At 32.8% G+C, this 15,626-nt stretch overlaps 1 protein-coding gene across 1 annotated transcript; it reads right to left on the bottom strand.

The window, feature by feature from the left end:
• Nucleotides 1–12,358: 12,358 nt before the first annotated feature.
• On the bottom strand, nt 12,359–15,423 carry LOC136231333 (sodium transporter HKT1-like). The gene is made up of 3 exons (XM_066020679.1): nt 14,309–15,423; nt 12,631–12,840; nt 12,359–12,557 (listed from the first exon to the last, which is right to left on the bottom strand). The coding sequence occupies exons 1-3, from the start codon at nt 15,421–15,423 to the stop codon at nt 12,359–12,361; spliced, it is 1,524 nt and encodes a 507-aa protein (XP_065876751.1).
• Nucleotides 15,424–15,626: the final 203 nt, after the last annotated feature.

Genomic DNA, 15,626 nt, shown 5'->3' with positions numbered 1-15,626 from the left:
GCACAATGAGAGGCAATGGAGAATCCTAGACGTTACAGGAGGTCATGAGTTGGAACCCGTCCATGCAAAACTCACTAGAAAGTGAAGGAACGAGAAGGGGGAGTGTGGGCATTCCAAACAAATTATAGCGAAGGTAGAGTACCCAAGTCAAGTCACTCCGAATTTACCAAAAAATCATCAACATAATTATAGCGAGAACGCTTATCCTGATGATCAAGACCCAATCTGTCTGCCACCGATGGTACGATCCACCTATCTGTCCAGAAATTAAGCGATGAAGACTGGCCAATCCACTAAAAGGCCTGGTCCTAAATGGATGAATAAACAAACTTACAAGAAGACCAAATCGAGGAATGAGCAATGGTAGCTTTAGGCAAACCAAAGACAGCTAGAAATCTAGACTTTATTAGAGAAATAGCTAGACTGGTGCGTTGAATCAATTTCCAACACATCTTACCTAAGAGAGCCTGGTTAAAGATCCTAAAGTCCTTAATGCCCAAACCCCCACCTTCCAACTTTTACAACAAGTCTGCCAGGGAACCGTGATGAGCTTCCTCTGATCAATACAACCCATCCAAAGGAAATTCCTAACATTTCTATTGAGCTTATTCAACAATCCCACTGGCCACTTATAGATCAAGAATGAGTGAACTAGAGAACCAGTAATAGCAGAATTAATTAGAGTTAAATGCCCTGCAAAGGAGAGAGAGCTACCTTTCCACTTGCTAAATTGAGAGAGAAATTTGTCAGTAAGACTGCTAAGATGACGAGCCCTTGGAGCACCTTTGAATAGAGGGACTCCTAAGTAACTGAAAGGGAGAGACTCCAAACGGATGCCAAGACAGTGAGCAAGACAAACCCTCATTGGAGGATGTTGTCCTCAAAACAGACTCTAGCAAGTGCACTAGATACAAGTAATAAAATGATAAGTAGAGTATCGTCTCCTCAGGGATTGATGACCAAATTTTACTAGAAAAACCTTGCAGAACAGGGTGTTCGTGGTGTGTGATTTTCTTTGGTTGAGAAATGATTTGATCTGGTGAGTAGAAGTACTAATGGTGAAGATTAAGTCTTAGAAAATGTGTTTTGATTATGATAAAAAGAGAGAACAGGCTAAGCCACAACAGAACAGGTTACTTTCAGCCTCTAACATCCTATTTATTCATGAATGACATAAAATGAAGTCAAGATCTCTGCTTTAAGGCTCACTCAAGTCAACTTCCGTGTGTTCTTAAGATTCTAAGATTTACTACAACCTTAAGCGTCCTTAATGTTGGTTCTTTCTTGCATTACGAGCGAAACAACATTTCTATGTAGAAAACCCTTGATACAATCCCTTTATATTCCTATTTCGGGTCTTGGATGTTTGATAAAAAGATCCATGAAGATGAAAGCAGTTCCCTATCATTCATCATTCACTAAGATACATGCATATAATCATGCAAATAAAAGCTTTATCAAACACAACAACATATATTATCATTCATTCATAAAAAGGAAAATAGATAACTTACATAACCAGCCCTTGCTGGCCTAACCGGTTCAAAACGACTACTCACTCATGTTGCAGAGTGACCAACCATAGTTATATCTACGACACTCTATAGATGGAGTCATCATGCCTTTCTTCGAGAGTTTCTCTGTCTAAAATTGTTTAGTACCCAAAATTATCTTCCAAAAGTAAGTTTGTCTTTCTTTCCCTCAACTACCGATATAAATAGGAGGAAAAAAAATATAGAGTACACAAAATAAACTATAATATTACAAACTGGAAAGATTGTTCAAAAGTTGGGATATTGTTGTCATTGCTTAAAGTGGTGGTATTTGGTTTGACTCTCGAACACTCAAGAGTCGACTGGTCTTATCATCATGTTTCTCCTAGCCGCCCATTCCTGCCCGCTTTCTCACGTCGTTGTCCGCCATGAGAATGCAGCGTTATCCGCTGGATCAAAGTAAGCTCTTCTCCTCTTGGCAGTTGCAAAACAGGCTGTATAACAACCTTTTTGACTTTATCAATTCAAATCTGCATAAAACACTAATTAGTCCTTCTTTTAAACAAGATTAAGCCTATAATAACCCCAATTTATCACAAATGGTATGTTTAAATGTAGTCATTTTCGTGCCTAACAGAGGACTCACCTGAGAACCAAAAAAGATATCAGATTTGTCCCAACTAACCTACTAACAGGAGATCTGTCCATAGAACAGGAAGAAATCCTTGAGTGCATGCAAGTTGCTCAAGGATGGCACTCCTAAAATGAGCATGTCATCAGCAAAAAGAAGATGAGAGGGAAAAGAATTTCCTACAGAATAATACATGGGAGAATAAGTACCCTCCCTCACCATTAGCAAGCCAACGAGAGAAAAAATCCTCAGCAATGTCAAACAGAAGAGGAGAGAGGGGGTCCCCTTGTCTAACCCCTCTAGAACAAGAAAAGTAACCCTTTGGAGAACCATTAATCATCGTAGAAATACGAGAAGATGCCATAATATTTAGGATCCAATCCCTGAAAGTGAGAGAAAAACTAAAGGAATCCAACATAGCCAAGAGGAAGTTCCAATCTAAAGTATCAAAAGCCTTACGAATATCAATTTTTAAGGCCATGTGTCCACCAAAAAGTTTCCTGTCAAGTATATTAACTCCCTTAGAGGCTAAGGCAATGCACTGATGAATGCTTCTACCTTTAAGGAAACCATACTGGTTGGGAGAGACAATCCTTGCTGCAATAACTGCAAGGCGATCTGCAAGAATTTTTGAGATGATTTTAAAACCAAAGTTACTCATCACAATTGGATGAAAATTCTCAATTCTGTCAGCTTCATCAACTTTAGGAATTAGAGCCATAATACTAGAGTTTAAACCAGACAGGATGCAACCATGATCAAAGAAAGCCTGAACCATATTGCAAACATCCTTCCCTATAATATCCTAAAAGAAACGATAAAAAATTCCCCCAAAACCATCAGGGCTAGGGGCACTGTCAGGATCCATGGAAAAGACCGTATCTTTAATAGTTTTAATGGAAGGTTTAGAAGCTAATTCCTTATTTTCCAAAGAAGTTACTAAGTTGGGAATTACCTCATTAATTGGAGACAGATCAATATGTTCCCTAGAACTACGAAAGAGATTAGAAAAATACTCAATTGCATGATCATATAATCTAACTGTGTCAGAAGTGGGACCCTCATTGTTGATCCTGAAATGATGAATGTCTGCCCATTTCTTTCTAACTCTAGCAGACCTTTAGAAAAAACTAGTGTTTCGATCCCCCTCTTTAAGCCACTTAACACGACTTTGCTCTCTGTACATCATCTCCTGCCGAAGAAGTTGTAAATCAAGGTTGGAGCAGGCGGCAGAAGCAACACTACTCAAATCTGGAGAATCCCCTTGTTCTGAAATTTGCTTTTGAATATCTGCAAGATGAACTTCTACCAGGTGGATATTAGAATCAATTCTGCCAAACACGTTTTTATTCCAATCCCCGAGAATAGGCCTAAGAGTGCAAAGTTTATGACATAATAGTTGTGCATGAGGGAGAGAGATGTGGGATGTTGTCTAGTGATTAGCAATTACCCCTTTTAAAGAATCATTAATGATCCACATGGCATGGAATCTGAACCTAGCCCTCCTAGTTTCCCCAATTCTGCAATGAAGGAGCATCAGGAAATGATCAGAACTATACCTTGCCAAAGTCGTGCAAGAGATAGAGTCCCAAGAATCTAAAAAGTCCTCTGACACCAAATCTCTATCCAGGTGACATTCAACATGAGCCGCCCCATGCCGACCATTAGACCAAGTAAACCTCTGACCCAAAGTATCAATATCAATAAGATCACAATCATCAATAAAATTCCTGAATTCCTTGCAGGATCTAGCAGCAAGAGGGGAACCAAGCTTCTCATGAGAGCCCGTAATAACATTGAAATCCCCAAACACCAACCAATTATTATATGGAAAGGCACAACTATAAAGAGAAGATCACAACTCCCTTCATTCCGAAGCCAGGTTACTACCATAGACAAAAGAAAGCAGAAAAGACTTACCACCCATCTGGTGTTGAACAGTAACATGCTGGCCATGAGAAGAATGAAGAGAAAGGGAAGAAGCATCCCTAGAAAGAAGCCAAAGGGTCGATGAATCCTTATCATTCCAAGAAAAGAGAGAAAGACCCAGAGATCTCCAAAACTGATCAAAAGTGTCACTAAAACAAACAAGAGGTTCTGCAAGACACAAAAAAACCAGGACGATGTTGTTGGCACAGAAGCTTTAGGGCTCGTTGAGTGCGATCATTATCAATGCCCATACAATTCCAAAATAACACAATCATTGAAACAGCACATGAGGCTTGCTATACCGTTTACCACCGACCTCAAAGGGAATGTTGTTATCTTTGTGTTTCTTCCTTTTCTGGACTTTAGACCAAGTCTTTTCCTCATGATCATCAACCACCAACAAACTGTCACTGTTTTCTGAATTCTCAATGATTTGGAAATTAGGAATTTCAGAAACCGAAGAATTGGGGTGAAAGGTTTGCCAACCCAAGATTCCCAGCTCATTATCAAGTTGATAAGATGGAAAGCCAAGAGAAGGAAAGTCGGGGGCCGTGTCAGAATCAGAGTCAAGAATCGACTCACTAACTTGACTGAACTGTGAAGTACCATCTGCAAGTCACAACTATTAATTGTCAGACTCTCCTTTGGCATGAGCTCCTTTAGAGGATTCACTAGTATTAATGTGAACTCCTCGCTTCTGTTTCCAATACCGAGTAACAGACCTACCTCGGGGCTCGGGAGATCCCATCTTTTGCTTCCCATTTCTTTGCTTTATGTCAACATGTTCTTCACGACGAAGGTTCCTCCTACAAGCTCCTTCAGAATGACCAATGTAATGGCAAATGGAGCATAAGTCAGGGAGCCTTTCATATTCAAGGGAAATCCAATGCATTGAAGTGTTAGTATTTACCCTTAGTTTTTATTGAATTTCCTTAGAAAGCTCCACATCAATCAAGATACGAGCATAATGACCCATTTCACCCTCCACAGTATTCTTGTCAAAACGAAGGGGCACCCCAATCGCCCTTACAATGCTTGCCATGATTCTCCATTAATAAGGGATGAACCCTAATACTTCTCAAATGGAAAGATATAATTTAATTGATAAAAAAATAGTCATTATAAAGAAAGAGATGAATTTATATCATCTCCAAAACCTAAAAGATAAATTAACTAAATATCAGATAAGGTTAAGGTAGAATGACATAAGAGTAAAGGGATGACAAGCTCAAACAAACCTTAATTGAAAAAGGAAAGTGAACAAAAAAATTTCATGTAATACTATGAGATACATAATAATAATTATAAGAGGTAAAACAAACAATATTTATATATCTATTTAAAAGCTTACCAACTTTTCCTTTTTAACATGTATCTACAATATCACTTCATTAAGCACCTCCAATGCCAAATTACAAAATTTCAAAAAAAAAATTTGGCTAAAAAAATAGTTTAATTAATAAATAGAGACTAAAAAGTTAATTGTCTATAAAGTAAAAAACACAACATTTCAGTCTGTAGGAGGCACCAGATGTGCCTTACCTGGCGCCTCTCGTGAAGTGCACTCAGTCATTTTGCTCTTATTTAATTTTTTTTCTTCTGTAAAGTAAGGTTTGTAACTTTTTTTTGTTGCAAACCAAAAAAAGTAATGAGGGTAATAGTGGTAAGTTACAACTCCAACAATGAAAGTTACAAATAAATTACATGCATTAGACTTGCTCTTACGTGTCAAAATACAAAATTTTCAATAATAATTATTTTATTTTAATTTCTATTTATAATTTCTCTTGCTTTACAACTCATTTGATTTTGTTTCGATGAGAAATTGAAGTGTTATTTTGATTTTGTAGTTAATTTATGACAATTTGCATTGTTTATGAAGTTTGATTTCTTTATTGGAAGGTTTGTATTATTTTTCAGTTTTTGATAATTAATATCATTTATGGAGTTTGAATAGTTTACATATATATTATTAATTTTGTAAAGGTTTTAGTGGTTATAGTTATTTTATTTGTTATTAATGTAAATTAATTAGTAAGATTAATTTCTCATTAATTGAGAAAAAACCATTCTAATATTATGCATATAAAAGTGATTTTTGGCTCATTTAAAACATATAGAAAATTTTTCTTTGAACCAAGTTTTATTCAAGCTCCTAGAAGTTTTATTTCAATTTGTTCACCGATTTATATTTTGTCTGGTGACAATTTGAACACATGGTTAGATTTTGATGCATGTTTATCTTGTAACTTAAAAGACTATTGTCTATTGCGGTAAAATATGTCTTAAAGAGACTAATCTCATCGGGCTTAATTATGAAAACATTTTAGTGGTTATAGTTTTTTTAGTTGTCATTAACTCTGATAATTTATTAACAACGTATAAAAACTGAACGATGATAGTTACAAAATTAAATGACATTAATGGAATTAACATTTACTATTAATTCTACAAAACATATTAATGGTTAGACTTTTATTAATTGTCATTAGTGGAATTGTATATTGATTGTAATAGTAGAATAAGGTTCATGTTATTTTTCGGTTTTTGATAATTAATATCATTTATGGAGTTTGAATAGTCTTTATATATATTGATTATTAATACTGTAAACGTTTTAATGGTTATAGTTATTTTATTTGTAATTAATGTAAATTAATTGAGAAAAAAATTCTAATATTATGCGTATAAATTAATTATGAAAAAGTTTTAGTGGTTACATTTGTATTAACTCTGATAATTTATTAAGAACGTATACAAACTGAACCATGATAATTATAAAATTAAATGACATTAATAGAATTAACGTTTGTTATTAATTCTAAAAAACGTTTTAATGGTTACACTTTTTATTAATTGTTATTAATGGAATTGTATATTGACTGGAACAGTAGAATAAGATAAAAATAACTATTAACATATTAATAAGAATTAGAAGTTAGAAATCTGTTTTCCTATATAACTCCAACACAGCCATTAAAGTCCATTAGAAAATCGGATAGCTACTGCTTGCTTACTCCTATTATAAATAGGTTCCTTTTATGTGTTTCACTTTCACAGTGGTGTTTGCTTTCATTCATTCAGAGTTAAACATCTAGTATTGACTTTGAGGATGATGTTGGCTTATATACCAGATGATGTTTTCGCAGAGAATATTTTGTGGAGGCTGCCCATCAAGTCGATTATCAAGTGCAGGGCCGTGTGTAAATCATGGCGTTCTTTCATTACGACGCCTCGTTTCATTTCAACCCATCTTCACAATACCAAAACCGAAATAGTTCTGCAGCAACGAAATAATAGAACCGGAAGTTACTCATTTCTTTTTGACAATGACAATGAAGATTCCTTCCGCAGCATGTCACTACATCTTCCTCATCCTCCTAGTATTCGAACCCACCTTCGAATACTTGGATCTGTCAACGGTTTAATCTGTATGTCTGTTGGGCAAGGTAATGGTTTTCACATAGTTAACTTGATCCTCTTTAACCCTGCAATTCAACATTTTGTGTCAATTCCTCCTCCCCACTCCGATTCACTTTTTGGTTGGTGTGTTGCCGGCTTCGGATTTGATGAAAGGATACAAGATTACAAAATCTTATTGGTAGACTCCAGTGGCGCCGGTTTTGTCTACTCACATAATTCGAATTGTTGGAAGACACTTATCACTCCTCCTGTTGACTTCATTTGCCATTCAGAAGTTTTTGTGAATGGACAGATTCATTTGCTTGCCACCCATAAAAAGCCTGTTCAGTCATCTATTAATTCCATTATAGTGTTTGATGTCAAGGAGGAGACTTTTGGCGAGATAGCATTGCCAGAATGTTTGGCAAATTCTGGAGATGCAGATATAACTATGATGGAATTTGGGGAATCATCAATTGCAGTTATTGAACGAACTCGGCATGGTATGACTCATATATGGGTGATGAAAGAAAACGGTTCACTGAAATCATGGATCAAGATAGCAACGGTAGATTCACAAGTTTTGGGGTTCAGAAATAAAGATGAGGTGGTGACTAGATTGAGGCCAAAAAGAGTTAGAGAAAGTGGATGCATCGTTTCACAAAACATTAACAACAAACTGGAGGATGCTAAGAATTTGATGAATTTGGATAAGGGGTGTGGATTGACATTTAGTCGTGTGTATAAACATGTGCCTAGCCTTGTTCTACTTGACAAAGCAAACAATGTCGATGCTACACCCTTCGCTACTGCTGATACTGCTGAGATTGCTCAGAGCCACCAAGTGGAGGAGGAGGAGCTTGAATTGAGGCCATCCAAACGTGTTAGGAGATCTCGTGATTGATACTATTCCTATATGTATCGTAGGGTATCTTTCGTTATCTTTTGTTTTTTAGTCTGGTATGATGTATTTAAATGTAATAATAACATGATTGAATGAATCAAATATTTGAGGGTTATATTTTTCTCACAACCAAATTTCAGGCAAATGATTGAATGAACTGCAATTTTACAGTGATAAACCTTTTCTTCTTTTCTGACTTTTGAAGATGGTAAATTTAGTCTGTAAAAAAATGGTAAATTTAGTATCAAAATTTTGAAGATGTAAATTCCATTAAAGCACATGAAAATGAAATGTCTTGATAATCCTTAATTAAAGATAAAAATGAATAGATATTTTACTCATATAATAAATAATGTCAATATAAATGTTTCAATATTTGATTACATATAGGTTGAGAGCTTTTAGGTACCTCAAAGGATGAGGATTGCCTCACATATTTAAGGAGCCATATAGCTTCCTCATTTAGCAATGTGGGATGTTTAACATGTATCCCCCACGCCCAATTCATTTGGTGCGTGACGCCAATATCAGCGGGAGCCCCAACATTGAACCATGGCTCTGATACCATCTTGAACAAATTGGAAATGAAAATATCTTGTTTATTGAAGTTAGGAAAACAATGATTACAAGAGGTAGATATTTATACAAAATATCTAATTTGTGTAACTAACATTCCCTCTAGAATGTTCTTCTTCTAACAAACCCAAAACAGAAAATAACAAAAGAGAGAAAGATATAATCTTCTAAACTTGAGTGTATAGTTGCTTCTGTGTGAGCCTGCACTTCATTCTTCTTTATTTAATCCAACAGTAATTTATTTGGGTGATGAGAAATCAAAGGACATTCTTCCTTCTTACCATATGTACAGGATGGAACACAAACACATTACAAAAAAAAAAAGCTATTTTAATTTGGGGATTTTGGGTTTTTAGCTTTTCCAGATGAATAAGATGAGGTTTTGATCATTTTAATTTGTGGAAATAATTTATTATTTTATGAGTTTGTACATAACGTACAAGTTAGTATTTATATTTTCAGAAATATACTATAAAATCTTTGAATTTTGATAAAACCAACTATTTAATCCTTCAATTCATAAATTTTATACAAATGATAAGTTTATCTGTCTATCATTGATTTTTTTTAGGAAAGAATAGAATTTATTGGCTGATATCACCAAAAACGAATAGGAGATAAAAAAAAGGAGCACTAGGCCATTCTCCACGAACACACAGAACTGATCGCTCGGGCTAAGCTATGAGCCGCATAGCTTACTAAACGTTTTACTAAGGAGACATATACGTTATCTAGCTCATGTAATAAATCAAAACAATAACAAATGATATCGGAAAGGTAAGACAGAGTATGACTTCGGCATTTGATTGCCTGAACTGCTAATAGACAGTCGGTTTGCACTTCCACATTCTTGTATCCCTTAGCTTTGAGTCAGGAGGGTTCTTCTTTTATTGTCATTGCCTCCGCAATAACTGGAAACAACCGACCATAGCAGCATGGCTGGTAGATAAACATGTATTTTTTCATATAGATCTACTTTAATTAAGTTTTATGTAAATTTTCTTAGCTTCAAAAGTTTTATATAAAGTTTTTGTTATATTAATGCAAGTATAAAAAATTAATATTAATTATAATATTATATTATTATTTAATATATTTTTGATTAAAAAATATGCAATCAAATTCATAATAATATAAATTTAATTTAAATAAAAATGCATTTATTTTTTTAATATACATACGTCTCACCTTGTTAATCTTCTTAATATTCCTTCTCTCAACCTTCTTCTCTCTTCAAATTTATTTCTTTCGCTCTCTTCAAATTTGTTTCTCTCTCTTAAATTTCTTTCTCTCTCTAACCTCTCTCTCTCTAGTTAAATCATAGCAGGGTGCCTTTTCCATTTTCAGTTATTTATAAATTCATTAAATAATTCATTCCCAATTGAGTAGGTATAGATCGAATATTAGAAGTCTTTGATGAACAACTTCAGAAACAGTCCAGTGAGTATCAACCATAACGAATGGAATAGAAAGGGAATCAATGTTTTTGGAGGAGCTTGAATAAAATTTGCCACTTAGTAAATAACAATTTTCAGCAAACTAATATTGAATAGAAACTGAGTTTTGGGGGTTAAAATCGTGATAAAATAGAGGTTGAAAGGATCATTTTGATCAAAACGAGGGTTGGAATCCAAAGATTGGATACCAAGGAAGATTTTGGGATGATGTTTGCTTGGAAAGAGGGCTGGACGTAGCCAGAATAATTTTTTAAAGTTGTATGGTCAGAGTTGTTTCTCGACAAAAATTGATTTGAGAAAATGAATTGGAGACAATTGAAATGGTGATTCTGGTTGACACGATGGATTTAAATTGATGGAAAGCCTGAAAATAATGACTAGAAATGGTCTGTAAATAGAGGAGGTAAAAAATGAAAGTTTTATATGTTTTAGTTTGTCAATTCGAGCTTAAAGCTAACCATGAAGATGATAATGACATATTTGAATATGTGGGAAATTGGATCGAATTCAAGGTTAGGATATGTATTTAGGGGCTTGACAGTGAGGATTGCAAGCTCGGATTTATCAAAACAGAGTAGAACGATTTTGAGAGAGTATGAAATCACATGGGATAATCTGGAAAAACTTAACTAAAAACTGGAGATTAATACTAGAGGCTAGACAATGAAGAATGAACAGTCGGAAACAAGAATTAATAGTTGGAAGCTGGATTTCGAGAATGAGTAGAAATGGAGTTTCAGAATATTAGGAGCTGAATTTGGAAATATTGACACTAATGAAGTAGGAATTAATATTGAAGACTTGAGAAATTGAAAAATCAAGGAATGAATTTTTTGACTTTGATTATTTGATTAGTCTGTTGTTTGATTTGTTTAATTTTTGTTGGTTGTTGATTTCTTCTTTACGAAGAATTAAAGCTATATATATATATATATATATATAGTTTTTGACATCCATTAACCTCATTACCTCCTAAATTTACTCAACCTCACTCTCACTACTTCAACTGACAAATTAGAAGTGAAATTTGTGCGCCATTGTTGAAGAAAATGGCATAACATATGACATTAAAATAGTTGTCAACAAGTTGGATTTTGTGTTTTCTCGTCCAGCTTCGAAAATTCATCTCTTTCGATACAAGTCTGTTTCAGTTCCATAAGCAATTCTTGGATTCATTGACATCTCTATTGTCGGAATTCCATATCCGTATACCAAAATTCTATCATTTTATGCCTCAAAAAATTCATCAAATTTGGCAGCTCGGGTTTAGTTAAAAATATCTATTATTTTTCTACTTTTGCATTTTGTTTTCCTTTTATTGTTTTTTTATTTTTTTTAGGTTTTGTTGTTTTTATTTCATTTTTATTTTATATACTATATAATATGATTATAAACTATATTATTTAATTACATTAAAATAAAATTAAAAAAAAGTATTCCCTAACAAAAACACTAATATGTATGTTCGTATATTTTTAAAAGTCACTATTAATACATATATTATAAAAATTACATGTATTTCTACGGTAGAAAATCAAGACTAACTCAACTATGTTAATATGATTATGTAAGAAAGTTTTGTGAAGTTAGATTTTTTTTTTATTTGATATCAAATCGATAATTGACACGATATGAATATGAAAGGATGTTGAATTTCTCAGTGTATTACTTGAGCATATAGATATAAGATGAACAACTTTTCTTCTTATCATGCATCCACATGATTATGTGTCAAAATCAGAATTTTCAATATAGTAGTGTTCATATGGGCTCTGAATGACCAAATACTATTAGATTTAAGCTTATTGAATATGTATCGTAGGCTTTTAATCTCCACCTGATAATTCTAATAAGCCTAATTTAATTTTATCATTCAGGTCCAGATAAACATTACTGATTTTCAATAATAGTTCATTTTCTTGTTAAATATGTTATTAAATATATGTATATATATAGTTAGAATTAATTACAAAAGGATCCAAGCTTTGCCTCCATTCATATTGAACTTCTTGAGTCTTCCAAAAAACATAACAAGAATAAGAATCATCTTTCCTTCATCACTCCATTTCCCAGAAAATCCAAACAATTTGTCTTTGCAATTTTGGTTACCCTGTATTTGTCTTGCACAGCTATATCCCATTGTAAACCCCACATTTCCATATGCACTGCAAAATACACTTCAATCAATTAATATAAATTGAGAAATTTCACTAAATTAATAAATAAACACATTTTTACCTTATAACTTCAATCACAATATTCAAAACATTAAAATTGAGGGGATCTTGCTTCATCTTTTTCCTCTCCGTAATACAAACCAAAATTATAAAAATGACCAAATATGAGAGCTGTGACAATATTATATTCTCCAATACTTTTCCTCTCTTTCTTTTGCTTGCTCCTCTATTATGATTTATGGGAAGGAATGATGTATAAGGAGGAAGATACCTGCAAAATGAATTTATAAAATATTAATATATCTAAAAAAAGGAAACTCATTTTTTTATATATATATATATTTTAATGGCATAATATCCATTTGACTCTCTAAACTATGGCTTCAAAGTCAATTAGGACCCCAAACTATCAAAATCATCAATCAGATCCCTGAACTAATCAAAAATCACCAATTGGATCCCCATTCTAAACAAAAATCAACAATTAAGGCCTCATCGAAAATCATTTGATTGAACAGTTTCAGATCCTCCTCCTCAAACTCATTTTAAACCAACACAAAAATGATTATAGTCTATATCAAATAGTCATAGTTTCCGATTTTAGGATAGGATATATGGACTCAATTGATGATTTCTGCTTAGTTCAGGGACCTAATTGATGATTTTGATAGTTTAGGGTCCTAATTTACTTTTGAAGCTTTAGTTTGGGGACCCAAATGAATGTAATGTCTTTTTTAATTAGTACATTTGAATAATAAAAAAACATGCATTATTAACTTGGTCTTGTTCAGTTGCGTTCACATGGACCTGATGATCATGTAAATTTTATCATTCGCCGTTTGATTTAGACTGATTAAAATCCTAGGGTGAGGATTTAAAACATTCTAAGGCTTATATTTAATCAGCCTAAATCAAACGATGAATGACAAAATTTACATGGTTATCAGGGTTCATGTGAACACAAAATTACAACTAAATCATTATTATTATTATTATTATTATTATTATTATTATTATATTGACTTGAAATGGATGAATTTAATAATAGCAATAATGGGGATGCAATAATGTCTTTTTTTCTAATGTAACAAATAGAGTATAATTATAAGAATTATCATATTGACTTGAAATAGATTAATTTATTAATAGCAATCATGGATGCAATAATACCTTTTTTCTAATATATATAGTCAAAATTTAAATTCTTACTGCTTAAATCAATTTTAATTCATATAATAACAATAATAATTATTATTATAAGAATTATAATATTGACGAATTTAATAATAGCAATTATGGATGTAATAATGCTTTTTTTCTAATCTAACAAATACTAATGAATGCACTTTTTCAACTTAGTACATTGTGATGGTAGGGCGGTTGATTAGTGACAAGTCCTAGGTTTCAATTATGAAAATCTAGTGACTCAGGTTTCAATTATTAAAATTTAATTTATATTATTATATTTCCTATAGACAATTAATAAAACATAGACATTTAATAAAACACAAACAAATTTACACTAAATTTTGTAGAGTGTAGTGTTACAAAAAAAAATCTGATTTACCAGCAATTAATACTCTTTTTTAACACAGTTAAAATAGACTCGGAATATATATACGAAAAGATTGATGTTAGAATTTTTCAAAAATAAAAATAAAAATGGTAATACTAAGATGGATGACCTCTTGGGAAGTGCGTAATAAAAAGAGAAAAATAAAAAAAAATAGAGTACTAACATCATGACGACGAACAACACCAGAATTGCAGGAGAAATGGTGGAGATGTCAACAATAGTTTCGCCGGTATGTCTCGTATTAATCACTTGAAACATAATTCCTATGAACTTTTGATAAGTAGTTAATCCATTTAATCCATTGGATGTCCATTCCAATGAGCTGAATAATATGAACTGAATCAAAATAAATCCAAAAACTGTAACCACCAATAAACAAGAATGCAAATTTGGTAACAAATGAAGATACCCAATTTGTTCACTTTTCTTCAATAAAAAATTTGATTCCTCTTTCTTAAACATTTTTCCCAACAACCAAACAACTAACCTTAAACAACAAGGAAACAATGTGTTCCCAAGAAGAACTTGAGGGATAAGAATTAAAAGTAAACCTGAATTTTTGCTAAAAACTATCATGTTTTCATTTGTAGGAACAAACCCACAACTAGCAAAGGTTGAAATAACAGTAAAAAAAGAAAATGTTACAAGGTTAATACCTTTAGTTTTAAGGACATTTCTTGCACTAGAAATAGAGGATATGTAAACAAGAAGTAAGATAATTCCTATTAAATTGACAAATACAAGGTAACCAAGAACCACAAAACTTAATAACCTAATTGAATTGTATTTCAACAATTTAGTATCAATTTGGGGTTGGATTTCAATATTTTGAAAAGATTCAAGAATGTTAATTGAAGAAGGTTTTCTTGAAACACTCAATTCAAGAATGTCAAGTGAAGAAGATTTTCTTGAAACACTCAGTTCAAGAATATCAATTGAAGAAGCTTTTCTTGAAACAATATGATCAGAAACATGATCTTTTTTCAAATTTTGATTGATTTTGTACTTTCTCAGATGAAGTCCAACCATGGAAGTGAAAACTTCTCCACCCATGAACATAAGAAGAGTTAGAAGAATAAGTTGGGGATTGGAAAAAACTTCCATTTCCACAGTGGACATGCTTGAAACTGTGGCTGCAGAAACACAAGTGAAGAACAAATCCAAGTTTGTTGGATGGAAAGAATCGGTTCTTGTTCTTGGGTTGAAAAGTTTGAGTAAACCAAAACCAAGAAATGAAAGGGAAACAAAATACAAAATTTGAATCCTAAATGGATTCATATGAAGATAAATGAAACGATAAAAGAAAGACATTAAAAACTTGATCAAGTAACTATAAAGACCGAAGAGCTTTTTACCAACACAGGATAAATCCATAGAGTTAAAGAAAAAGAAGAAAGAGGAACAAGGATTGTTATTTTGTACAAGTGAAGTTGGAAAAGAGAAAGGGGTATATATATATAAAAAGGTAAACTCTCAATTAT

Source organism: Euphorbia lathyris, chromosome 5 (assembly GCF_963576675.1).
Source record: "Euphorbia lathyris chromosome 5, ddEupLath1.1, whole genome shotgun sequence".
NCBI classification, from domain to species: domain Eukaryota; kingdom Viridiplantae; phylum Streptophyta; class Magnoliopsida; order Malpighiales; family Euphorbiaceae; genus Euphorbia; species Euphorbia lathyris.
The sequence above is the reverse complement of the archived record's forward strand: the minus strand, read 5'-3'. Positions and strand labels throughout refer to the sequence as shown.

Excerpts from the sequence above, each read along its gene's own strand:
- LOC136231333 (XM_066020679.1), bottom strand. The coding sequence starts at position 15,423 with ATGAATCCATTTAGGATTCAAATTTTGTATTTTGTTTCCCTTTCATTT. Across the intron at positions 12,841-14,308 it reads GTGTTGTTCGTCGTCATGAT|GTATCTTCCTCCTTATACAT; the intron begins GTTAGTACTCTA and ends TTCATTTTGCAG. Across the intron at positions 12,558-12,630 it reads ATTGTGATTGAAGTTATAAG|TGCATATGGAAATGTGGGGT; the intron begins GTAAAAATGTGT and ends TGTATTTTGCAG.